Raw genomic sequence first — 26,045 nt, forward strand, 5'->3', positions numbered from 1 at the left:
CCCAAATGTTACATATGCCCCCCATTCCCATGCGTTAACATACTTCACCTGTAACCGGGGAGCACATAACATTCAGGAGGGGAGGGCGGGTCATACATGTAGGTTGCCTGGTAATATGGAGCGCACGTGTATGGACACCAGAGGAAGCCTGGAGCAAGCGGAGGACAAGTAATGTATAGCTTGCACTCGGCACTGGGGGTAGGGAGGACATTAAACATTACGGCAGACAGTGTTGGGTCAGCAAGGCGATGGATGCAGCGTCACAAAGCAAGTCAGTATGAAATAGATCGGGAATCAGTCTGAGGTGTATGGGCAGCTGACAGATCTCTCTCTGATCAGATTCGATTAGAGAGATTTGTCTCTTGGTGAAATCTGCCCATCATCGCTAGATGTATGGCCAGCTTTAGCACTGAGTACTGTACAATATTGTCCATTGTAGAGACGCGAGTCATTCACTGATAGTTGTGGTAAAAGGACAGCAGTTCATATCTGTGAGGGCTATAACTGTGTTTACCGTCCAGCCTGTGCTGTAATGATACTCCTGACTTCTCCAGGGTCACAGTAGACAGGCTCTCTTTGCATCTTCATTACCTTGAAGCCAGGAATACAATGGCTGCTAATAGTGAAGGCCAGAGGGCCATGTTTAGCATACAATTGCCCCAGCATGGTAATTGTGTGCCATTGTTCAGACATAACAAGGTTTCTCTCAGTCCAGCCAGTCTTGTTTACTGGAAATTCTGGCCTTGATTGAGTTGAATTTTGATTATAATAGGCAGGGAAAGTGTCTGTAAACATGACGATTTTCAAGAAAAGATGACCCCTCCTCCAACGCCACCTGCCCGCCTCTCTGCTATTGGCCTGGACCTTCAGATGTGTGGAGTTTAGGAAGAGCTCAGAAAGTTGGTGCCCCTGTCTGGAATCACTTGAAGAGGTGCTCCCTCCTCCCCCAGGCGGCCCACTGAACTTACATGGCATTGACATTGTTTCTTAGTCCCCTGGGATCTAGTATCTGCTCTCTTCTCATCTGAATTTGGCCTCAGGGACCTGGTCCTGCTCCCCAGGCTGAAGGACAAGTTAGATCTCCTATGTTGTATGAGGACCTGATCATATTCACTGGGCTAAAGGAGAAGTTGGATCACACACGTTGTACGAGGACCTGGTTGAAGGAGAAGTTGGATCACACTTGTTGCATGAGGAAAGTTTGGTAAGTGCCCAATCAGTCCTTTTCTTCTACAAGATTTTTCATTAAAAAGACCCGGAACAGACAAAATAACAGAATCTGAACTTATCTAGGACATCCTCTAGCCCCTCGTAGCCCGCAAGGTCCCTTGACGTCCTCTTGGTCCCCTCCGTTCTTCTGCTGGCAGACGCAACTGCACATGTGTGACCTATCTGCGCGCCTAGCTCGATCACACGCCGATCGCAGAGAAAATTCTGCACTTGCGCAGTTCTTGCGGTGACGGGTGCTTGGATGGGCCGCGCAGTTGCGCATGAGTCTCGGCAAAGTCGTGTCTGCTACCAGAGCTGCCAGTGGGAGAACGGAGATTTCCAAGGAGACCACAAGGGACCTCGCGGGCTACAGGGGGCTGGAGGAAGCCCAAGGTAAGTTCAGATTCCACGTTATTTTGCCTGTTGAGGGAACCTGAGGCGAACATCGGGTCACTAATGCCTCAGAAGAGGGAAGACTCTGGATCCTGTAGATGCTTTCCATACCGTCCTCCTGGCCACCATTCCCGCCAGTGGACCCGTGAAAGGAATCTGACAAGAGCTTGTGATATTTTTGATTGTGAACGCGCCCTCTTCCTGTATGAGCTTTGCGAAGGTGCGGGAGTGTTTGGTGCAGCCGCACTCTTACATAAAGAGGAACATGTGTGTGGTCTTCAGGAGGAACCCGGGCAGCCACGGTGGTCAGGAGGAGGACAGGAGAAGCCTTCAGAGGATCCAGAGGCTTCCCTCATCCTAGGTAAGTATCTGTTCAGTGGCGTAGCAATAGATAATGCAGTGATTGTGATCGTACCGGTGTCTCTGGAACAGAGGGGCCCTCTAGGGTCCCTCCTTCATCCATCTCATTAGCTATTTATTGGTGCTGTGCTGGTAATAAACACTGCTATATGTACATTGCATAGTAGTAATCCTTAACAAGCTGTTTCCTTACTCTGATTACACCTCTGGCACTGCAGCTGTCCTTGGTGGGTTTTGGAGTTCCATATCAATAGAGTGCTTGGGGCCCCATGTAAGACTTGCACTGGTATGGTAGCCCATGGGACTAGTTTTGCGTATCGCTTAAGCCATGGGACCTGGCAGTGTTTCCATGGCGGTCATTTTGGCACCGCAGGAGGTGTCGCGTAAGCTATGGGATATGGCGGTGTTTCCATGGCGGTCATTTTGGCACCGCAGGAGGTGTCGCGTAAGCTATGGGATATGCCGGTGGTTCCATGGCGGTGATTTTGCGCCGCAGGAGGTGTTGAGTAAGCTTTGGAACCTGGCGGTGGTTCCATGGCGGTGGTTTTGGCGCCAAAGGAGGTGTCGAGTAAGCTTTGGGACCAGGCGGTGGTTCCATGGTGGTGGTTTTGGCGCCGCAGGAGGTGTCGCGTAAGCTTTGGGACCTGGCGGTGGTTCCATGGCAGTCGTTTTGGCACCGCAGGAGGTGTTGCGTAAGCTATGGGACCTCGCAGTGGTTCCATGGCGGTGGTTTTGGCGCCGCAGGAGGTGTTGCGTAATCTATGGGACCTGGCGGTGGTTCCATGGCGGTGGTTTTGGCGCCAAAGGAGGTGTCGAGTAAGCTTTGGGACCTGGCGGTGGTTCCATGGCGGTGGTTTTGGCGCCGCAGGAGGTGTCGCGTAAGCTTTGGGACCTGGCGGTGGTTCCATGGCGGTGGTTTTGGCGCCGCAAGAGGTGTTGCGTAAGCTATGGGACCTGGCGGTGGTTCCATGGCGGTGGTTTTGGCGCCACAGAAGGAGTCACGTAAGCCATGGTGGTGGTTTTGGCGCCGCAGTAGGTGTCAGGTAGGCTATGGGACCTGGCGGTGGTTTTTGCGCCGCAGGAGGAGTCGCTTAGGCTATGGGACCTATACAAAATGGTGGGATAGGTGAGATAGCTAGGGAGCTGGTTGCTAACATAGGATTGATTGGTTTTTGTTAAGACTGTAATTGGTGCTGAAATAATTCCGATTTTCATGCAGAAATCTGTTTGGGTGGTTTTTGTAAGCCTCTGATTGGTGCAGAAATGAAGATTTTCATGAAGAAATCCTGTTGTTTTCACTTTAAACTTCTTCTAGGGGCTTCCTTGTGATTGGTGTACAAAAATCCGCATTCTGCTGGAATTACGCATCGTGCCGCGGAATTTCCGCTATAGCGCTATGGCAATTCTGTTCCGATGCAACGGAATGGAACCACCAAATCCGTCCGGAATCGTGGACAAATGAATTCCGCTGAAAGCGATGAGCATCCCTAGTTGCCCCTAGTGTAGCTAGTATAGTTGCCGCAGAAGGTCCCATAGCTTACACGACACCTCCTGCAGCGCCAAAACCACCATCATGGAACCACCGCCAGGTCCCAAAGATTACGCGACACCTCCTGAGGTGCCAAAACCACCGTCATGGAACCACCGCCAGGTCCCAAAGCTTACGCGACACCTCCTGAGGTGCCAAAACCACCGTCATGGAACCACCGCCAGGTCCCAAAGCTTACGCAACACCTCCTGCAGCGCCAAAACCACCGTCATGGAACCACCGCCAGGTCCCACAGCTTATGCGACACCTCCTGAGGTGCCAAAACCACCGTCATGGAACCACCGCCAGGTCCCAAAGCTTATGCGACACCTCCTGCAGCGCCAAAAGCACCGTCATGGAGCCACCGCCAGGTCCCAAAGCTTACGCGACACCTCCTGAAGTGCCAAAACCACCGTCATGGAACCACCGCCAGGTCCCATAGCTTACGCGACACCTTCTGCAGCGCCAAAATGACCGCCATGGGACCACCGCCAGGTCCCATGGCTTATGAGACACCTCCTGCTGCAAAAATAAATAAATAAATAAAAAGACCGGGGGAACAGCCGGTTCCAAAACACAGAGAGGGGCGGGCAGAGGCGGCGATGCGCCGTGATTGACGTCAGCAGGGGCAGAGCTGAAGCTGAAAGCTGCAGCCCTCGTTTTGCGGCGGGGACACGGCGTATTACTTGTAATGGGAGCACTGAAGCGAACTATAAGGTAAAATAGGCAAAATAGTTCGCTTCAGTGTGAATTTGTTTTTGAAATAAAAATCAATGCAAGGGGGGGGGGGGGGGGGTAGGGGGGGCTGGGAGGGGGTTTGGCTGGAGCTGCTGATTGACTTTTTTTGTGAAATCCCTTATGGACCCAGCCTCATCCTGACTTTGGCTTCAATTCATCAAAGGGTGTTCGATAACAAAACCCCAGTCCTTAAAATACCGCATTCGGTATTTTACACTTCACTGTGCTAATTCATCAATATTTTCCCATGTGTGGTAGAGGTTCGTAAAGTTACCGAGCTTCAATTCATCAAAGGCTGTTCGATAACAGCAGAGTGGTGCAGAGCAGCTTGGAATGTCCGTGTGTTACAAGCTGATAACAATAGAAGGCATCCAGACATCCCTTTACATGTAAACGTGTTATAGTTACTGTTATTTATACTGCCTCTGCTGCTCTGAATCTGTCCATCAGTCTTTCTTAACATTTTACTTATTTGCCACAACGTAGATGAACTTCCTGGAGACATTACAAATGCCATGCTTGGTAATTTCACCACCAGCATCTTTGCATTATCAAACAGGGCCTGAAAGGGTTACACCACCGAAGGGAATCTGGGGATATATTTTGACCCGTTCTCTCTGCTCACTGCCTGGTAGAGATGGGAAGTTCGGATCTTTTCAATGATCCGGATGATTCGAATCGGATCATTGAAGAGATCCGGATCTTTGATCCGAATCTCGGATCATTTTACTACCAGAAGCATTCGGGGGTGAAATGAACAGCAGGACAGGTCTGTGGACAGGAGAAGGGGAGGGAGTGGACACACAGAGAAGGGGAGAAGATGGACAGAGGGCAGGGAGTGGACAGAGATGGGAGGAGGGACGAGCAGAGAGCAGAAATGTTTGCACGTAATACCCACATGCTGAAGTCATATGCTTTACATATATTTCACCTATATGCTCATCTGTACACTCTGAAAGAAAAGGTCGCACAGTGAAAGAAAGCATTCCCAGAAGATAAGTGCAGCTGTTTAGTGCCGAGTGCAGGAGGATTATATTGCCTTTCAATCACAGTGTCTGCAAAGTTACTGAGCTGTGCTGAGCCAAAAGCTTCCAATGTGATCACTGTGCAGCACTACGGAACAGACAGCCTATAATGGGCAGCACATTGCAGCCAGTATGTGTGCTCTACACATATCTGGCAGTGGCACCCATGTCCCCTCTCTCTCATCTACCTGTGGCTGCAAGGCTGCCTCCCATCCAACAGAGCGATCCATCTCTGCTCTGCTTCCAGGACCCCGCTGCCCGCTGAGAGGGGGCGTGTCGCTCCTGGCCCCGCCCCTTTTGCGATCCGAATCGTTCATTTTGATGATTCGGATGATCGACTCATAAAATAGATTCGGATCAAAGATCCGAATCGTTCATGATCCGGACAACACTACTGCCTGGGGGGTCTGAAAGCTTCTGTGGAGAAGCCTGTGTGACCTATCAGCTGCACTTGCAGGAGAACAGGGGCTGTTTCTATTGGCTGCCTGCTCCTGCTAATCATGAAAACATTCACACAGAAGGCTTTCGATGCCTGTAACGACAGGGGAGAGCTGGAGATAAACACCGAATGTGCTAGCGAATGTGGGAACCTTGATGAATTAACATTTGTTGAGCACATGTCGGTAATTTATCTCATTGCTGTGTCATTTCAGCTTCTCATTCGGTAACAGCTTTGATGAATTAACATTTTCTAAAGTGCTTCGTTAAGTCAGCTGTTTTCAGCATTACCGAATGCGGTAATGCTTGATGAATTGAAGCCATTGCCTCCTGCGGCCCCCAGGTAAATTGAGTTTGAGACAGTGTTTTTTTTTTCTTGTCCAGTATCTCCAATTTGATTCTTTTCCTGAAGTTGTCAATATAGTCTTCTACTTTCTTGCTCCGGCCTGATAGTTGAATCCAGGTATTGCCCTTCTTGGGTTTGCTATTCACAGGCTCGCTGTGTTCAAATGATGAATTATCAGATCCGCTGTGAAATCATTCCTTTAGTCGTACCCTCCCAAAATGTCTTCCACGTCACTGCAAGTCACATCAACTCTTCTGTTGTGTATCCTTTAGATAGAACAGCCAATTCAGTTTTGCTTGGGTTATAGCTGGACAAGTTACAGCGGACCTGAACTGAGATAAGCAGCAGCATAACAACCTTTACAGGAAAACATTGCTTTGTTACAGCTGATACAAATCCTGCAATAAATCTGCAGTGTGTCCACTTCCTGCTTTTATGGCAGCAGACATATTGTTAACATCCTGTGTTTACAAATTAGCAACTCTGCCAAGGCAGCCAGCTGACACAGCTGAGAGATCAAACTACAACTTGTGATTAGACACAGATGAGGGGGAATTAGACAGGCTCTCTAAATACATACAGGGTGCATTTCTCTGTGTTTCCTTCTGTCCTGTGCAAGAGTTCAGCTCCACAGTTTTAGGCTCTGGATGGGGTTCTCTTGTGTCGTTTTCCTGAATGTAATCAGCTTTGAGTCTAATGCCTGGTACACACCATGCAATTTCCTGTCATATAGACGGGTCAAATCGATTATTTCCGACAGGTCAGATCTGATTCCCGATCATTTTTCTGATCAATTTTGTATAGAAGTGATCGGAAAAATTGATCAGAAAATGATCCGATCTGACATATCGAGAATAATCGATTTGACCCGTCTATCATACGGGAAATTGCATGGTGTGTACCAGGCATAAGGCTGTGGAGTTTATTTTGTTTTGGATTAATTGGTGCTGTAATTGTTTGTAGAATTTCTGTAATGTAGATTTCATGTCTTCTGATGATGGTCCTTGCAGTGTAGAATATGCGCAGATCATCTTGGGTAATTCTCTTTTTGCTGTAACAAACCTTAATGAGATGATTCTGGATCCTTTCTGCTGTTCTGAAGCAGAGTCGCTGTGAGAAGCAGTTGAAGGGATGCTGAACTGGGTTTCTGATAGTACTGTGTATACTTGTTAGGATAAGATTGCTTTCTTGCACATTGATTGAAAAAAGATGTCCCTGTCCAATTGTGCCACATTCTTCAGTGGGGTCTTACGTTCCAAATGTGTGCGCTACATTACAGTATCTTCCATGATGATAGTACCAAAAAGGTTTTGTTTTTTTTAAAGAGGAACTGTCGCAAAAAATTTAAAATTTAAAACAAATACAAATAAGAAATACGTTTCTTCCAGAGTAAAAAGAGCCATAAATTACTTTTCTCCTATGTTGCTGTCACTTACAGTAAGTAGTAGAAATCTGACAGAACCGACGGGTTTTGGGTTAGGCCATCTCTTCATGGAGGATTCTCAACATGGCCTTTATCTATATATATAAAATCGGATGTATGTGTGTGTGTGTGTGTGTATGTGTGTATGTGCCGCGATCACGCGAAAACGCCTTGACCGATTTGAACGAAACTTGGTACACAGATCCCTTACTACCTGGGATGATATGTTCTGGGGGTCTCGCATGGGCGGAGCTACAAACAGCAAATCAAATTTCACCCATTCATGTCAATGGAAAAAATGGAAAAAGCTACCGTTCTCACAGTAATCAAGCCAGACACCCCACACTTGGCACAGTTGGTCACTTGGTGACCGAGGTTACAAATCCAGGAAAAGTGGGCGGAGCATTAAACAGCCAATCAAATTTCAGCCATTCATTTTAAATGTGAAAATGTAAACTGCAGCCATTCTTAGACTGTAAATCGCTGGGTTTTCAAACTTGGCACACTTGGCCACTGAATGGCTGGAATTAATATTCCAGAAAGTGGGTGGTGCTTACAACAGCCAATCAAAATTCACCTATTGATTTTCAAGGGGAATATTTAAACTGCTGCTATTCTTACACTGTTAATGGCAAAGTCTTCAAACTTGCTACAGTCGGTGATTGGGTGACTGGGGACCAAATTCACTAAAGGGGCGGGGGCCACAAACAGCCAATCAGATTTCCTTGGAGTATAAACTGCTTCCATTCACACATTTTTGATGTCAGGAACCTGAAAGTTCACAAACTTGGTCATTGAGTGACTGTGTGTTCAGTTTGCAAAAATTGGGTGGAGCCAAAACAACTTTTACTGGGAAAATATAAACTGCTGCCATTCTTACACCGTTAATGGCAGGGTTCCCAAACTTTGTACAGTTGGTCACTGGGTGGATGAGATTAAGATTTTGGAAGGTGGGTGGAGCCTACAACAGCCAATAAAAAGTCACCTTTTGATTTTCAAAGGGAATATTTAAGCTGCTACCATTCTTACACTGTTAATAGCAGATGCCTCAAACCTGGTACAGTTGGTCACTGGGTGATTAGAGTTCAAATTCTGAAAGGGGGCGGAGCCACAAACAGCCCATCAGATTTGTTTATTTTTCAATGGGAATATACAAAGTATTGATACCATTGACCCCAAAGCTGATAAACTTGATAATTGAGTGACTGTTTGTCAAGGTTAGAAAAAGTGGGCGGCGCCAACTTAATTTTTTGTATGGCAGCGGTCCCAAACTTGACACAATTGGCCACTGGGTGACTGGGATTAATATTCAGAAATGTGGGTGGAGCCTACAACAGCTAATCAAAATTCACCAATTGATTTTCAAGGGGAATAATGGCAGAGGCCTCAAACCTGATACAGTCAGTCATTGGGTGACTGGGGTCCAAATTCAGTAAAGGGGGTGAAGCCACAAACAGCCAATCTGATTTGTTAGATTGATTTCAGCCATTCTGTTATTGGCAGGGTTCTCAAACTTGACACAGTTGGCCACTGGGTGACTGGGACTAATATTCAGGAAAGTGGGTGGAGCCTACAGCAGCCAATCAAAATTCACCTTTTGATATTCAAGGGGAATATTTACATTGCTGCCATTGATATACTTGTAATGGCAGAGGCCTCAAATATGGTACAGCCAGTCAATGGGAGACTGGGGTTTACGTTCTGAAAAGGGAGCGGGCCAAAAACAGACAATCAGATTTGTTTAATTTCAATGGTAAAATGCAACTTATTGATGCCAAAGACCCCAAAGCTCATAAACTTGGTCTTTGAGTGACTGTGTGTCAAGGTTAGAAATAGTGGGAGGAGCCAAAACTAACTTTTTACATGGGGAAATATAAACGGCAGCTATTCTTACACTTTTAATGGCAGGGTTCTCAAACTTGACACAGTTGGTCACTGGGTGACTGCCTGGGATTGATATTCAGAAAAGTAGGTGAAACCTACAAAAGCCAATCAAAATTCACCTATTGATTTTCCATGGGAATATTGAAACTGCAGCCATTCTTACACTGTCAATGGCAGAGGCCTCAAACCTGCTACAGTCGGTCGTTAAGTGACTAGGGTTTAAATTCACTAAAGAGGCGGAGCCAAAAACAGCCAGATTTCTTTGCTGGATAAACTGCTTCCATTAGAACAATTTTGATGCCAGGAACCCAAAAGCCAACAAACTTGGTCATTGAGTAGTGACTGTGTGTCCAGGTTACAAAAAGTGGGTGGAGTTAAAAACAGATTTTTCTGGGAAATTGTAAACTGCAGCCCTTCTTCACTGTTAATGGCAGGGTTCTCAAACTTAGCATAGCTGGTTACTGGGTGACTGACTGACTGGGATTAATATCCAGGAAAGTGGGTGGAGCCTAAAAAAGCCAATCAAAATTCATCTGTTGATTTTCAAGGAGAATATTACATTTGCTGCCATTCTTGCACTGTTAATGGCACAAGCCTCAAACCTGGTACAGTTGGTCATTGGGTCACTGAGGTTCAAATTCAGAAAGGGGGACAGAGCCACAAACAGTGAATCAGATTTGTTTCATTTCATGGGAAAATACAAATTATTGATGCCAAGGACCCCAAAACTCACAAACTTGGGCATTGAGTAGTGACTTTGTGTCCAGGTTACAAAAAGTGGGCGGAGCCTAAAACAAATTTCACTGGGAAAGTGTAAACTGCAGTCCTTCTTACACTGTTTATTTCAGGGTTCCCAATCTTTGCCCTGATGGTCACTGAGTGACTGAGATTAATATTCAGGGAAGTGGGTGGAGCCTATAATAGCCAATCAAAATTCACCTGATGATTTTCAAGGGGAATATTTAAATTGCTGCCATTGTTACACTGTTAATAGCAGATGCCTCAAACCTGCTACAGTTGGTCATTGGGTGACTGGGGTTCAAATGCTGGAGAGGGGCGGAGCCACAAACAGCCAATCTGATTTGTTTAGTTTTTCTGGGAATATACAAATTATTGATGCCAAGGACCCCACAGCTCACAAACTTGGTCATTGAATGTTTGTGCGTTAGGGTTAGAAAGTGGGCGGAGCCAACACCAGTCAAATACATACACGGGCAATGCCGGGTCATCAGTGGGCGGAGACAAATACAAATTTCACTGGGAAAACGTAAACTGCAGCCATTCTTACACTGTTAATGGCAGGGTTCTTAAACTTTGCACAGTTGGTCACTGGGTGACTGGGATTAATATTCAGAAAAGTGGGTGGAGCCTAAAAAGTGAATCAAACTTCACCTATTGCTTTTCAAGGGGAATATTTAATTGCTATTATTCTTGCACTGTGAATGGCACAGGCCTCAAACCTGGTACAGTTGGTCATTGGGTGACTGGGGTCCAAATTCAGAAAAGGGGGTGGAGGCACAAACAGCCAATCTGATTTTTTCATTTCAATGCAAATTATTGATGCCAAGGATGGCAAAGCTCACAAACTTGATCATTGAGTAATTGTGTGTTAGAGTTAGAAAAAGTAGGCGGAGCCAACACCAGCCAAATACATTCCCGGGCAACGCCGGGCAAACAGCTAATTCTTTATAAAGACATACCCTGAAAAGATTTATACAAAGATGCTGGCCAGTCTTTCTGCTCGCTGCACACTTTTTTGGCAGTTGGACGGAGCAACTGCCATTCATTAAGTGCTTTTAAAAATAATGAAAACCCTGAGAACCTCCGTGAGCAGATGGGCTAGTCCAAAATCTGTTGGTTCTGTCAGAATTGTACTATCTATTGTAAGTGACAGCAACATAGGAGAAAAGTAATATATGACTCATTTTACTCTGGAAGAAACATACTTCTCATTTGTATATGTTTACATGTATTTTACTTTTTAAGATTTTCATGACAGAGGTCCTTTAAAGTTATCTTATGAATCTTCCGGCTGCAATAGACTCAAGGCGTCCATAGATTACTTGACTCGGTGGCCGATGGACCATTCGATAATTATAATCGGAATGTAAATCGGTGCCACTAAGAGCATGCTCAATCGAGAATGCAACCAATTTCGGGCCCAAATTGATTGCATGTAACAATCAGACATGTTGGGAAATCTCGGGTGCGCAGCAGTAACGTTGTGCGATAATCACGAATGATGAACGTGATGATGAAAGCCCCGACCGCTGTCCCCCCCCAATGCTTTATGTCCTCACAGTCCCCATGCAGTTATACTTTACCCGCTGCCGCAGTCCTCGTACTTTTACATGAGGGCCCCACATGGCTACCGGCATGCAGGGCCGGATTTCTGGCTAGGCCACATAGGCCATGGCCTAGGGCGCCAGAAATTCAGCTCTGCTTGGGGCGGCAGAGGGGCAGAAAGTGTGTGCAGCAGAGCAGAACACCCTCCGTTCATTCGTGCTGCCTGCGGCTCGCCTGACCGCCATTTGCAGCCTGCACTCTCTCCCCGTGACTCCTCTCTGCTCGCTGGGCTCTCCCCCTCCGTTACTATAACACTCCCCCTCCCAACACATATCTGCAGACCACACGGACAAAGTCTGTTCCATGTGCGGCGACTGGTTTAGGGACAGAGACACTTACTACAAACAGGCAGCTTTGTATCCGTAGTCCTCAATAAAGCGGCCGCCTGACTTTCCCTTCAGTTTGAACTTCAATAAGATGGTGGGCGGAGATGTACAGAAGAGACGCTGGTGTGTTTACAAACACACTGACTCCGCCCCCTTGCCTTCAGTACAGAGCGGCGCGAAGATCAAAGATCCTGTACTTCCTCTCCTCCAGGATATGCTGCCCGCTCCTGCTTATCTCCAATTAATGGGATAAATTAGCATTAGAATACAAGCGCCCACCCAGGGATCAGTGACTTTGGAGCTATGGGGACAAAGCACGGAGGTGTCACACTTCAGTCAGAAGACCAGGCTGGGAGGAGTAATGGCCCATACTCACGAGGGACTTTTGTCGCCTCAACACGCGGCGCGCGCGTGTTGCGGCGACAGGTCGCCCGTGAGTATGGGCCGTCGCACGCGCGCGCGCCCCCGAACTGTCGCCCGTCGCTATGTCGCCATGCGATTTAAACTTTCAATCGCATGGCGACAGTCGCCGCTGCCCCCCCGCCGCAACTGTCGCTAGTCCGCGTGAGTACGCGGACTAGCAACAGCAACCTCCATTGAGGTTCACAGACCTTCCGGTGAGCTTCCGGCGGGGGGAGGAGGAACGTCAGCGACAGCTTCCGCCTTGCCGCTGGTCCCTCTTCCGCATGTGTACGCGGAGGGACCTGGCGAGAAGCTGTCGCCGGCCTGTCGCCCACACGCTCACGTGTGCTGGCGACAGGCGAGTTTTGCAGCCCGTGAGTACGGGCCATTAGTAAACAAACAGCTGCAATGCAATGTCTGTAGATAAGCTCACTTGGCAGCTGCAGCTGAATGCTTCGTCTCAGCCTGGTTATTGTATTGCCTATTCTGGACCCTGAGAAATATCTCCTTTCTTCTGCACTTTTCTTCTCACTCTCTTTTCCTGTCCTATCTTTTGCTCTAGCTACCTCTTTTCCTTCCTTCCCCATCTCTATCCTTTCCATCTCTTTTGTTCCTCTTCCTTCCTCTGTCTCCCTTTTCCTTTCAATTTTGTATTTGGGGGAGAAGGAAACAGCAAAGGCTGGGAAACTGCCCTGATATCCCCCTCCACTCTGTCTTTTGCCCCCTCCCCCCACTCCCTGCCTCTCTACCACTCTCTCTCCTTTCCTCTAGTTTGTGTCACTCTTTTCCTATCTCTCTCCTCCTGTCCTTTGCTATCCTCTCTTTCACCATAATTGTCCCCTCTCTTGTACTCTTTATAGTTCTCCCTTCTCGCATTCTCTCTTCCCTCTCCTCCCCTATATTGCCCTTCACCTCCTTTTCTCCATTCTTTTGTTCTCGCCTATCTTCTCCTCTCCCTCTCTTGAACCCAAAAGCCTTTAGACCAAACCTTTGAGGCTTGGACACATTTGGATACTTACATTGGGAGGAGGAAGCCTCTGGAACCTAAAGAGGCTTTTCTTGTCCTCCGGTGCCACGCCGATCCAGCGCTCAGACCCTCAGGCATCGGTCACATTAGGCAATGCAGATGGCTGTGCGTTCGGAACAAAAGCGCACGCGATTTGCACGCCATCTGCGTTGCCGTGCTTTGTGCTGCTGATCCCATTCATTACTGTGAATGGGATCAGCAATAGCACATCGCACTGCTGCGCAGCATCCATAGTCTGAATGTCAGAAGTGCTGTCTATGCACTTCTGATGTTCTTGTTGATCGCACACCATATGCGCTGCTGAAATACGCACAGCAGCGCAAATAGTTTGAACAAGGCCTCAAAGTGCAGCTGCACTGCATCCCCGCAGTATCAAAACCACTCAAGCACAGGCATATAAAGCTGAGACTGACTGTATCCATGCTACTGCACAGGTGCAGACAGCCTCAGAGGAGCTCACAATCTAATCCTACCATAGTCATAGCCTAATCTCCTACCATATTATTATTATGTATTTATATAGCACTGACATCTCCTGCAGCACACTACAGAGTACATAGTCATGTCACTGATTGTCCTCAGAGGAGCTCACAATCTAATCCTACCATAGTCATAGTGTAATGTCCTACCATATTATTACTATGTATTTATATAGCACTGACATCTCCTGCAGCACATTACAGAGTACATAGTCATGTCACTAACTGTCCTCAGAGGAGCTCACACTCTAATGCTGCCATAGTCATAGTCTAATGTCCTACCATATTATTATTATGTATTTATATAGCACTGACATCTCCTGCAACACATTACAGAGTACATAGTCATGTCACTGACTGTCCTCAGAGGAGCTCACACTCTAATCCTACCATAGTCATAGTCTAATGTCCTACCATATTATTATTATGTATTTATATAGCACTGACATCTCCTGCAACACATTACAGAGTACATAGTCCTGTCACTGACTGTCCTCAGAGGAGCTCACACTCTAATCCTACCATAGTCATAGTCTAATGTCCTACCATATTATTATTATGTATTTATATAGCACTGACATCTCCTGCAGCACATTACAGAGTACATAGTCATGTCACTGACTGTCCTCAGAGGAGCTCACACTCTAATCCTACCATAGTCATAGTCTAATGTCCTACCATATTATTATTATGTATTTATATAGCACTGACATCTCCTGCAACACATTACAGAGTACATAGTCATGTCACTGACTGTCCTCAGGGGAGCTCACAATCTAATCCTACCATAGTCATAGTCTAATGTCCTACCATATTATTATTATGTATTTATATAGCACTGACATCTTCTGCAGCACATTACAGAGTACATAGTCATGTCACTGACTGTCCTCAGAGGAGCTCACACTCTAATCCTACCATAGTCATAGTCTAATGTCCTACCATATTATTATTATGTATTTATACAGCACTGACATCTTCTGCAGCACATTACAGAGTACATAGTCATGTCACTGTCCTCAGAGGAGCTCACACTCTAATCCTACCATAGTCATAGTCTAATGTCCTACCATATTATTATTATGTATTTATATAGCACTGACATCTTCTGCAGCACATTACAGAGTACATAGCCATGTCACTGACTGTCCTCAGAGGAGCTCACAATCTAATCCTACCATAGTCACAGTCTAATGTCCTACCATATTATTATTATGTATTTATATAGCACTGACGTCTTCTGCAGCACATTACAGAGTACATAGTCATGTCACTGACTGTCCTCAGAGGAGCTCACAATCTAATCCTACCATAGTCACAGTCTAATGTCCTACCATATTATTATTATGTATTTATATAGCACTGACATCCTCTGCAGCACATTACAGAGTACATAGTCATGTCACTGACTGTCCTCAGAGGAGCTCACACTCTAATCCTACCATAGTCATAGTCTAATGTCCTACCATATTATTATTATGTATTTATATAGCACTGACATCTCCTGCAGCACATTACAGAGTACATAGTCATGTCACTGACTGTCCTCAGAGGAGCTCACAGTCTAATCCTACCACAGTCATAGTGTAATGTCCTACCATATTATTATTATGTACTTATATAGCACTGACATCTTCTGCAGCACATTACAGAGTACATACTCATGTCACTGACTGTCCTCAGAGGAGCTCACAATCTAAATCTTCCATAGTCAGTCTAATGTCCTTCCATATTATTATTATGTATTTATATAGCACTGACATCTTCTGCAGCACATTACAGAAGTACATAGTCATGTCACTGACTGTCCTCAGAGGAGCTCACACTCTAATCCTACCATAGTCATAGTCTAATGTCCTACCATATTATTATTATGTATTTATATAGCACTGACATCTTCTGCAGCACATTACAGAAGTACATAGTCATGTCACTGGCTGTCCTCAGAGGAGCTCACACTCTAATCCTACCATAGTCATAGTCTAATGTCCTACCATATTATTATTATGTATTTATATAGCACTGACATCTTCTGCAGCACATTACAGAGTACATAGTCATGCCACTGACTGTCCTCAGAGGAGCTCACAGTCTAATCCTACCATAGTCATAGTGTAATGTCCTACCATATTATTATTATGTATTTATATAGCACTGACATCTTCTGCAGCACATTACAGAGTGCATAGTCATGTCACTGACTGTCCTCAGAGGAGCTCACACTCTAATCCTACCATAGTCATAGTCTAATGTCCTACCATATTATTATTATGTATTTATATAGCACTGACATCTCCTGCAACACATTACAGAGTACATAGTCATGTCACTGACTGTCCTCAGAGGAGCTCACAATCTAATCCTACCATAGTCATAGTCTAATGTCCTACCATATTATTATTATGTATTTATATAGCACTGACATCTTCTGCAGCACATTACAGAGTACATAGTCATGTCACTGACTGTCCTCAGAGGAGCTCACACTCTAATCCTACCATAGTCATAGTCTAATGTCCTACCATATTATTATTATGTATTTATACAGCACTGACATCTTCTGCAGCACATTACAGAGTACATAGTCATGTCACTGTCCTCAGAGGAGCTCACACTCTAATCCTACCATAGTCATAGTCTAATGTCCTACCATATTATTATTATGTATTTATATAGCACTGACATCTTCTGCAGCACATTACAGAGTACATAGCCATGTCACTGACTGTCCTCAGAGGAGCTCACAATCTAATCCTACCATAGTCACAGTCTAATGTCCTACCATATTATTATTATGTATTTATATAGCACTGACGTCTTCTGCAGCACATTACAGAGTACATAGTCATGTCACTGACTGTCCTCAGAGGAGCTCACAATCTAATCCTACCATAGTCACAGTCTAATGTCCTACCATATTATTATTATGTATTTATATAGCACTGACATCCTCTGCAGCACATTACAGAGTACATAGTCATGTCACTGACTGTCCTCAGAGGAGCTCACACTCTAATCCTACCATAGTCATAGTCTAATGTCCTACCATATTATTATTATGTATTTATATAGCACTGACATCTCCTGCAGCACATTACAGAGTACATAGTCATGTCACTGACTGTCCTCAGAGGAGCTCACAGTCTAATCCTACCACAGTCATAGTGTAATGTCCTACCATATTATTATTATGTACTTATATAGCACTGACATCTTCTGCAGCACATTACAGAGTACATACTCATGTCACTGACTGTCCTCAGAGGAGCTCACAATCTAAATCTTCCATAGTCAGTCTAATGTCCTTCCATATTATTATTATGTATTTATATAGCACTGACATCTTCTGCAGCACATTACAGAAGTACATAGTCATGTCACTGACTGTCCTCAGAGGAGCTCACACTCTAATCCTACCATAGTCATAGTCTAATGTCCTACCATATTATTATTATGTATTTATATAGCACTGACATCTTCTGCAGCACATTACAGAAGTACATAGTCATGTCACTGGCTGTCCTCAGAGGAGCTCACACTCTAATCCTACCATAGTCATAGTCTAATGTCCTACCATATTATTATTATGTATTTATATAGCACTGACATCTTCTGCAGCACATTACAGAGTGCATAGTCATGTCACTGACTGTCCTCAGAGGAGCTCACACTCTAATCTTCCATAGTCAGTCTAATGTCCTTCCATATTATTATTATGTATTTATATAGCACTGACATCTTCTGCAGCACTTAGAGCGCACATAGTCATGTCACTGACTGTCCTCAGAGGAGCTCACAATCTAATCTTTACCACTGTCTAATGGCTGGTACACACATGTATGCAGAGCTGGAGGACCTGTCTGATAGCTTAAAGGAGTTATCAGGCAAAATCTTACAAAACGAGTGCTACTTACCGGGGGCTTCCTCTAGCCCCAAGCTCCCAGCATGTCCCTCGCCGCAGCTCTGCAGCCAGCCATTCGCTGGAGCTCCGTCCCGGTCCCCGGCGATGACGTCAGAGTGACTGCGGGGTCGCCCTGTACTGCACGAGCGGCGCTGTCAATCACCGCCACGTGCGCCGGAACTACTGCGCCGGCGCAGTACAGAGCGACCCCGAGGTCACTCTGCCGTCATCGCCGGGACGGAGCTCCAGCGAACGGTTGGCTGCAGAGCTGCAGCGAGGGACATGCTGGGAGCTTGGGGCTGGAGGAAGCCCCCGGTAAGTAGCATTCATTTTGTAAGATTTTGCCTGATGACTCCTTTAAAAGATGCCAGATTACCATTACAAGCCTGGGCGGCAAGTATGGGGGGGCTGTAATATTTTGTGTGTGGGGGGGGTGGGGCGGCTTTTGACAGTTGGCCTAGGGCACTAAGAGATACAAATCCGGCCCTGCCGGCATGTAGCATGTGGGGCGTATTTGATGTCACACACACGTCCCGTGTGCTATAACACCGGCAGCCATGTGTGGGCGTGAGAGCGGAAGTATGAGGACAACAGCAGTGCAAATGGCGGCAGGTAAAGTGTAACTGCACGGGCATCGGAGGGGGACATAAAACATTAGGAGGGCAGCTGCTGGGGGTCACAAGGCCGATTCCCACAAGATTTCATGCTGTGGTTTATGGCGGCCAACAGTTCTATCTCTGATCAGAGAGAGATCTGTCTCTTGGTAGATTGGCTGTCAGAATCCCTACATGTGATTTTTTTTTTGTTTTTTTTTTGTTTTTTAACAATATTTTTTTATTAAAGAGAAAAACTTTGCAGGTAACAAAGCATTTGAAATATGAAATATAAGAGAGGCAACATTACCTGGCCCCAAATGCAGCAGGGCACAACAACCGGACCTGGGACACAGAGCGTGCACATCCAACGATTCTTTGTATGAAAAAGAGAAAAGAGATCGGGGTACCACTTCCGTTAAAGAGACACTGAAGTCTCTTAAAAATCATCTTTTTATTACAAAATCCTGTGTGACATTACTGCCCTAACTAAAACACGGCATCCCAGCGGCTGAAATCAAACTAAATCCCCCCTAACTCCCCCCTCCCTCTCCCCCCGCAAAATCCATGACTTTCGAGGTCGAGGATTTTGCTGCTGTTGGAGGCGGGGCTTTCAGCCGCAGCTCTGCCTCCTTACGCGTCAATCAGCGCATATCTCCGCCTCTCCCCCGCCCCTCTCAGTGAAGGAAGGCTGCGAAGGGCGGGGGAGAGGCGGCAATCAGCGCGTATCTCCGCCTCTCCCCCGCCCCTCTCAGTGAAGGAAGGCTGCGAAGGGCGGGGGAGAGGCGGCAATCAGCGCGTATCTCCGCCTCTCCCCCGCCCCTCTCATTGAAGGAAGGCTGCGAAGGGCGGGGGAGAGGCGGCAATCAGCGCGTATCTCCGCCTCTCCCCCGCCCCTCTCAGTGAAGGAAGGCTGCGAAGGGCGGGGGAGAGGCGGCAATCAGCGCGTATCTCCGCCTCTCCCCCGCCCCTCTCAGTGAAGGAAGACTGAGAGGGGCGGGAGAAAGGCGGTGATCCGGCGCTGACAGACACGCTGAGAGGCAAAGCTGCAGCTGAAAGCTCTGCCTCTATGCAGAAGCGCTGCCTGGATTGCCCTCCAGGGAGTTTGGGGGGGGGGGGGGGTATTTAGTTAGATTACAGCGGCGGTGTAGGTAGGGCAATAATGTTACACAGGATTTTGTTATAAAAAGAGGATTTTTAAGAGACTTCAGAGACTCCTTAAAATCTCTTTATTCCAGTTGGAAAGTTGCAGGTACGAAGCAGTGGGGGTGTCAAGTGCCTGACAGCTGTTTCGCTGAATTAATCCAGCTTCTTCAGAGGCAAAGAAGTTGGTTTAATCCAGCGAAACAGCTGTCGGGCACTTGACACCCCCACTGCTTTGTACCTGCAACTTTCCAACTGGAATTAAGGGATTTTAAGGAAGTGGTGCCCCGCTCTCTTTTCTCTTTTTTGGAAATATGAAATATATCTTACAAAAATGTCCATTGTTACAGTCTAGAGCAAGATTAACAGTTATAGTACATGGTTATAAGATGAAAGAGAGTACTGAGTGTAGCAATATATGGTAGGGTCCTTATTCAATGCATATATATTTAGACAAATAGACAAGACAAGACAAATAACATTTATATTGCGCTTTTCTCCTTGCGGACTCAAAGCGCCAGAGCAGAGCAGCAGCCACTAGGGCGCGCTCTATTGGCAGTAGCAGTGTAAGGGAGACTTGCCTACGGTCTCCTACTGAATAGGTGCTGGCTTACTGAACAGGCAGAGCCGAGATTGGAACCCTGGTCTCCTGTGTCAGAGGCAGAGCCCTTAACCATTACACCACCAGCCAACTGCCAACTGTGACCATCCAAGACTGGTGGGACAAACTCTGCGTCGAGTCAGTTACTAACCCTTAAGGGCTGACTGAGCAAAGCCAACTCAACCAATAGAAGAAGGTAATTGGAGCAGCGACCAAAAGTCAACCAATTACTATGAACAACAGTGTATGTTAAATGGCTGGACTGGTTAGCGGTTGAATTTGTATCTGGTGAGGTTATGCTACTAGTTTAATGCTTTAAGAAGAAAAACAGTTCACAATATGCTCAAGTGAGTAGTAAAATTGCTAAACATGCAGGCCCGGATTTTCCTCACAGGAGTCTATAGGCTCAGATGTCCCGGCACCCTAGACTCCGCCCTCCATGCATGCAGGCCCGGATTTACCTCACAGGAGTCTATAGGCACAGATGTCCTGGCACCTGAGACTCCGCCCTCCATGCATGCAGGCCCGGATATACCTCACAGGAGCCTATAGGCACAGATGTCCTGGCACCTGAGACTCCGCCCTCCATGCATGCAGGCCCAGAATTACATCACAGGAGCCTATAGGCACAGATGTCCTGGCACCTGAGACTCCGCCCTCCATGCATGCAGGCCCGGATTTACATCACAGGAGCCTATAGGCACAGATGTCCTGGCACCTGAGACTCCGCCCTCCATGCATGCAGGCCTGGGTTACATCACAGGAGCCTATAGGCACAGATGTCTTGGCATCTGAGACTCCGCCCTCCATGCATGCAGGCCCGGATTTACATCACAGGAGCCTATAGGCACAGATGTCCTGGCACCTGAGACTCCACCCTCCATGCATGCAGGCCCGGGTTACATCACAGGAGCCTATAGGCACAGATGTCCTGGCACCCTAGACTCCGCCCTCCATGTATGCAGGCCCGGATTTACATCACAGGAGCCTAAAGGCACAGATGTCCTGGCACCTGAGATTCCGCCCTCCATGCATGCAGGCCAGGATTTACATCACAGGAGCCTACAGGCACAGATGTCCTGGCACCTGAGACTCTGCCCTCCATGCATGCAGGCCCGGGTTACATCACAGGAGCCTATAGGCACAGATGTCCTGGCACCCTAGACTCCACCCTCCATGTATGCAGGCCCGGATTTACATCACAGGAGCCTACAGGCACAGATGTCCTGGCACCCTAGACTCCGCCCTCCATGCATGCAGGCCCGGATTTACATCACAGGAGCCTATAGGCACAGATGTCCTGGCACCCTAGACTCCGCCCTCCATGCATGCAGGCCCAGATTTACCTCACAGGAGCCTATAGGCACAGATGTCCTGGCACCCTAGACTCCGCCCTCCATGCATGCAGGCCCGGATTTACATCACAGGAGCCTATAGGCACAGATGTCCTGGCACCCCAGACTCCGCCCTCCATGCATGCAGGCCCGGATTTACATCACAGGAGCCTACAGGCACAGATGTCCTGACACCATAGACTCCGCCCTCCATGCATGCAGGCCCAGACTTACCTCACAGGAGCCTATAGGCACAGATGTCCTGGCACCCCAAACTCCGCCCTCCATGAACCTGAAAACCGCCCACCAAGCTACACCGCAAGAGTGCAAGCTGTCCCAGCTGTCACTTCTCCCTTACTTCCCTTGCCTGTCATAGGTAGCTACATGTGCCCCTTAGTATTAGGTAGCCAGAGGTACCCTCAGTATTAGGTAGCTAGAGGTGCCTCCGGCTGACAGGAAATCTCAGCAATGGAATGCAGAGTGCAGGGTGAGTATCCTCATTTACACTCATCAGGATAGGGAAGGAGGGGGCTCTAGAAGGGGAAGGGCTGTCTTTCCACCATCGGGCGCCGGCAGGCACGTGTCTATTGTGCCTTATGGTAAATCCGGCCCTGTAAACATTCGCAAAAGTATAAACAACAAAGTAAACCAAGACAAAAGGAAGAACTAAAACAAGGCCTTCTACCTCATTTTCACAGTAGGGTGGAATTTACGTATTGGAACTCATTGTCATCAGCCTGCCTACTATTGCAGTGAATGTATACGGAGCTCATGCAGAAGGTTCAGGACTGAGTATCTCTCCATTATCATGTTTCAGTTAAATAAAGCTATTCATTCAGTAACGAGCTATCCTCAGATGATTTCCAATTGCTGGAGATAATATGTTGTGTTGTTAACCACTTCACCACTGAGGGGTTTTACCCCTTGACCACCAGAGCAATTTTCACCTTTCAGCGCTCCTTCCATTCATTCGCCTATAACTTTGTCATTACTGATCGCAATGAAATGAACTATATCTTGTTTTTTTTCCACCAATTAGGCTTTCTTTAGGTGGGACATTATGCCAAGAATTATTTTATTCTACATGTGTTTTAATGGGAAAATAGGAGAAAATGTGGGAAAAAATGTATTATTTTTCAGATTTTGGACTTTATAGTTTTTAAATAATGTGTGCTACTGTAATTAAAACCCATGAAATTTATTTGCCCATTTGTCCCGGTTATAAAACCGTTTAAATTATGTCCCTATCACAATGTTTGGTGCCAATATTTTAATTGGAAATAAAGGTGCATTTTTTTCAGTTTTGCGTCCATCCCTAATTACAAGCACATAGTTTATAAAGTAACAGTGTTATACCCTCTTGACATAAATATTTAAAAAGTTCAGTCCCTAAGGTAACTATTTATGTATTTTTTTTTTTATTGTAATTTTTTTTTTTATTACAAAAAAAAAAAATTGGGGGGTGTTGGAGGTGTGTAAAACTAATTTATTTGTATGTGAAAATGCTTTAGGGTGTATACACAAGATGGCCACAGTAACATTTTGTTTATGCGACCTGCAAGCATCCAGAAGGACGCTTGCAGGAAGTACAAAGAGGCTAGAAACTTTTTTTTTTCACAATGATCGCGCTGCTTATCGGAGAAGCATCAGATCATTGCGGGGCTTAGATCAACGAACGGGAATGGATTTTCCCGTTCATTGATCTCCGGGCAAGCGGGCGGCGGCATGCATGCGAGCAGGAGTGCACGCTAGAGCGAGCGGGAGCGCGGGCAGCGGCAGGAGCGCGGAAAGTACGTATTTCTCTGTCCCTGGTGGTGAAAGGATGGAAAAAGGGACGGAGAAATGCGTACGCATGGGGGTAAAGTGGTTAAAATCAAGTGGTAAAGAGGTTTCCGGTGCAAGTGATGATTTTTTTCAGTATCTACGCAGAGGAGGACAATCTGAAGTTTGGCATATAATGTCATCTTATGTAAGTCTCAGTTGATTTCCATATTTTTGAAACAATTTGGCATTCCCAGAGCATGTGGACCATAGTCCCCATATGTTTATAACATCTCCAGCATAGGTTAGAGTTAGCCTTCGTAAAAGAGGCGAGTTTCCACAGAGTCAAGTACCATTGAGTAACGATTTTAAGTTCCCAATGTGACATGCATTTGGAGAGTTTTAAAAAATGTTTCTACTTGCCTTAAAGAGGATCTGTAACATTAAAAAATTTCCACTGGGGTACTCACCTCAGGAGAGGGAAGCCTCTGCATCCTATGGAGGCTTACCCTGTTCTCCTCCATCCCACGGTGGTCTTGCTCCTCCCATGGAGGAGGATGGGGGAAGCCTCAATAGGATCCAGAGACTTCCCCCTCCTGAGGTGAGTACCCCCAGGGGAACTTTTTTATTATTACAGAGTAGTGATGGTAAGTAGATGCAAATAACTTTGAGTTGAGTCAAATTTATGCAAATATTTTATGCAAATTTAAGCAGCTTGAAAATGAACCAATCAAAGCCTGCTGAGGTAAAATTTGATTGGTTCATTTTCAAGCTGCACACATTTGCACCAACTTAAAGTTATTTGCATCTACTTGACCATCACTATTACAGAGTCTCTTTAACTAGTTGTGGAGCTGAGATATCTATCCCTAGGTCCTGTGTCCAGGTTTGGGTCATATTTAGTAAGTGGGGGTTTGTTTGATAAGACGTGGTACCAGATTGCTATAAAGCCCTGAATGGGATTGACTCAGTTTAGCATAGTAACATGGTGCAGAGCTAGATCTTGAACAAATAACCACAACAATACTTTGCTTTATTCCAGAAGTCTGACTTTGTCTCATTCTTCTCTCTCTTCTCTCCAACAGCGATGGCATCTGTAGATCTGAGAGTTGTGTTCAAGTGTTCCATATGTCAAGACATCTACAATGATCCCGTAAACCTGCCCTGCGGACACAATTTCTGCCGCAATTGCATTGATCGTGTGCTGGATATACAGGAGGTGGAGAGAAGGGATTATGTATGTCCATATTGTCGACGAGCGTCCTGGATTCGGCCGTTCTTGCAGACTAACGTAACGGTGCGATATATGGTGAATGACTTCCTGGCTGCTCTGAAGGATCAAAAAGAGATAGCGTTCCCGTGTTCCTACTGCATTTACTTCCAAGCACCTGCTGTGAAAGCCTGCATCCATTGTGGAGCACATCTGTGTGAGAAACATCTGAACGTCCACAGTACATCTCCAGAACATGTCCTATGTAACCCCACCAATTACCTGGAAGAGAAGAAATGTCCCACCCATAGAAAGATCCTGGAGTATTACTGCCCTGAGGACTCTGCGTGTATCTGTGTGTCCTGCAGGCTGGATGGAGAACATCGGGGACACCAGGTAGAGACACTACAGGAGGCCTCTGGGAAGAAGTTAAATAAATTGAGAAACATGTTGCCGATTTTAAATAAGCACCTAGAAAGGACTATGGAAGAAGTCCAGAATCTAAAAGAACGAAGGAGAAAAGTAGAAGAAAAAGCTATTGGTGAAACAAAAAGAGTCACTGGCCTGCTTCGAGACCTCACAAGAGAGGTACAAGGCCTGGAGGAGAAAGTCCTGAGTGCTATCTCGAGTCATGCAGAATGTTTATCCCTCTCATACACTACTGTGATTCGACAGCTAGGAATGAAGATATCAGAGCTGTCCAGTCAGATATCGTACGTTGAGGAGCTATGTAGCATGGCCGATCCACTGACTGTCCTACAAGAATCAGACACGGATTACTTTTGTGACACGGAGAATGGAGAGAATGAGGACAGAGTCAGAGAGACATTTGATAAACAACTCTATCATGATGGGGCTTTGAACCTGGCTGGCATCTCACTTGAATTATACGCAACATTGTCCAATATTATGTATGAGGAAATATTGCAGGAGCGTGCAAACTCACAGGCCTATCTACGTTATTGTATAGAGGGCACTTTTCATTGTACTACTGAATCACCCAGGACCCTTCCCCAACCCATCCCGACCACGGAAAGCCCACAGAACCAGATCTGGAGTACAAATAGTCATACTGTGCAGGTAATATTGTGGCTGGCTGATTGTGCAGGCAAGATTCTGGAAATTATGGCCAGCAATGACCTATTGAAGACAGAGGGAAGGAATCATGTCTTCTCCTCAGACAGACCCAAGACTGGGCCTGAAACACGGGAGGGATCTAATGTCCCCCAAGTGATCCTGGCCCAATCTTCCGCCTCAGGGAGACATGACTGTCCACTGGATCTTGGAGAGTCCCAGCCATGGCGAGTCGGGATGTACTGCTCCAGTATAAACCCCAAAAAACTGGATTTGTTTAGTTCTGGATATAGAAAAAAATGGTGGCTTCTGCAAAGGTGGAGTGATGTATTTTCAATGATTGACGAAAAGGTGTTGATCCAGTTACGTGACATAATTGTCCGGTTCTTCGATATGATCTTCAACAACAGAATCGGGATATCTGTGGATTATGACACCAGAGAGATCTTCCTTTATTCCTGTGAAGATCCCACCTCTCCTCCGAGCTCCTCCCTGCCGCATTAG

At 46.3% G+C, this 26,045-nt stretch overlaps 1 protein-coding gene across 1 annotated transcript; it reads left to right on the forward strand.

Moving 5' to 3' along the window:
* Positions 1–1,490: 1,490 nt before the first annotated feature.
* Positions 1,491–26,045, forward strand: LOC137560960 (E3 ubiquitin-protein ligase TRIM11-like). The gene is made up of 2 exons (XM_068272148.1): positions 1,491–1,602; positions 24,343–26,045. The coding sequence occupies exons 1-2, from the start codon at positions 1,491–1,493 to the stop codon at positions 26,043–26,045; spliced, it is 1,815 nt and encodes a 604-aa protein (XP_068128249.1).

Source organism: Hyperolius riggenbachi, chromosome 3 (genome assembly GCF_040937935.1).
Source record: "Hyperolius riggenbachi isolate aHypRig1 chromosome 3, aHypRig1.pri, whole genome shotgun sequence".
Taxonomy (NCBI): domain Eukaryota; kingdom Metazoa; phylum Chordata; class Amphibia; order Anura; family Hyperoliidae; genus Hyperolius; species Hyperolius riggenbachi.

What these genes read in the sequence shown, in the direction of transcription:
- LOC137560960 (XM_068272148.1), top strand. Translation starts at nt 1,491, where the DNA reads ATGAGTCTCGGCAAAGTCGTGTCTGCTACCAGAGCTGCCAGTGGGAGA. An exon ending in GGGGCTGGAGGAAGCCCAAG is followed by an intron (nt 1,603 to 24,342) that starts GTAAGTTCAGAT and finishes TCTCTCCAACAG; the next exon opens with CGATGGCATCTGTAGATCTG.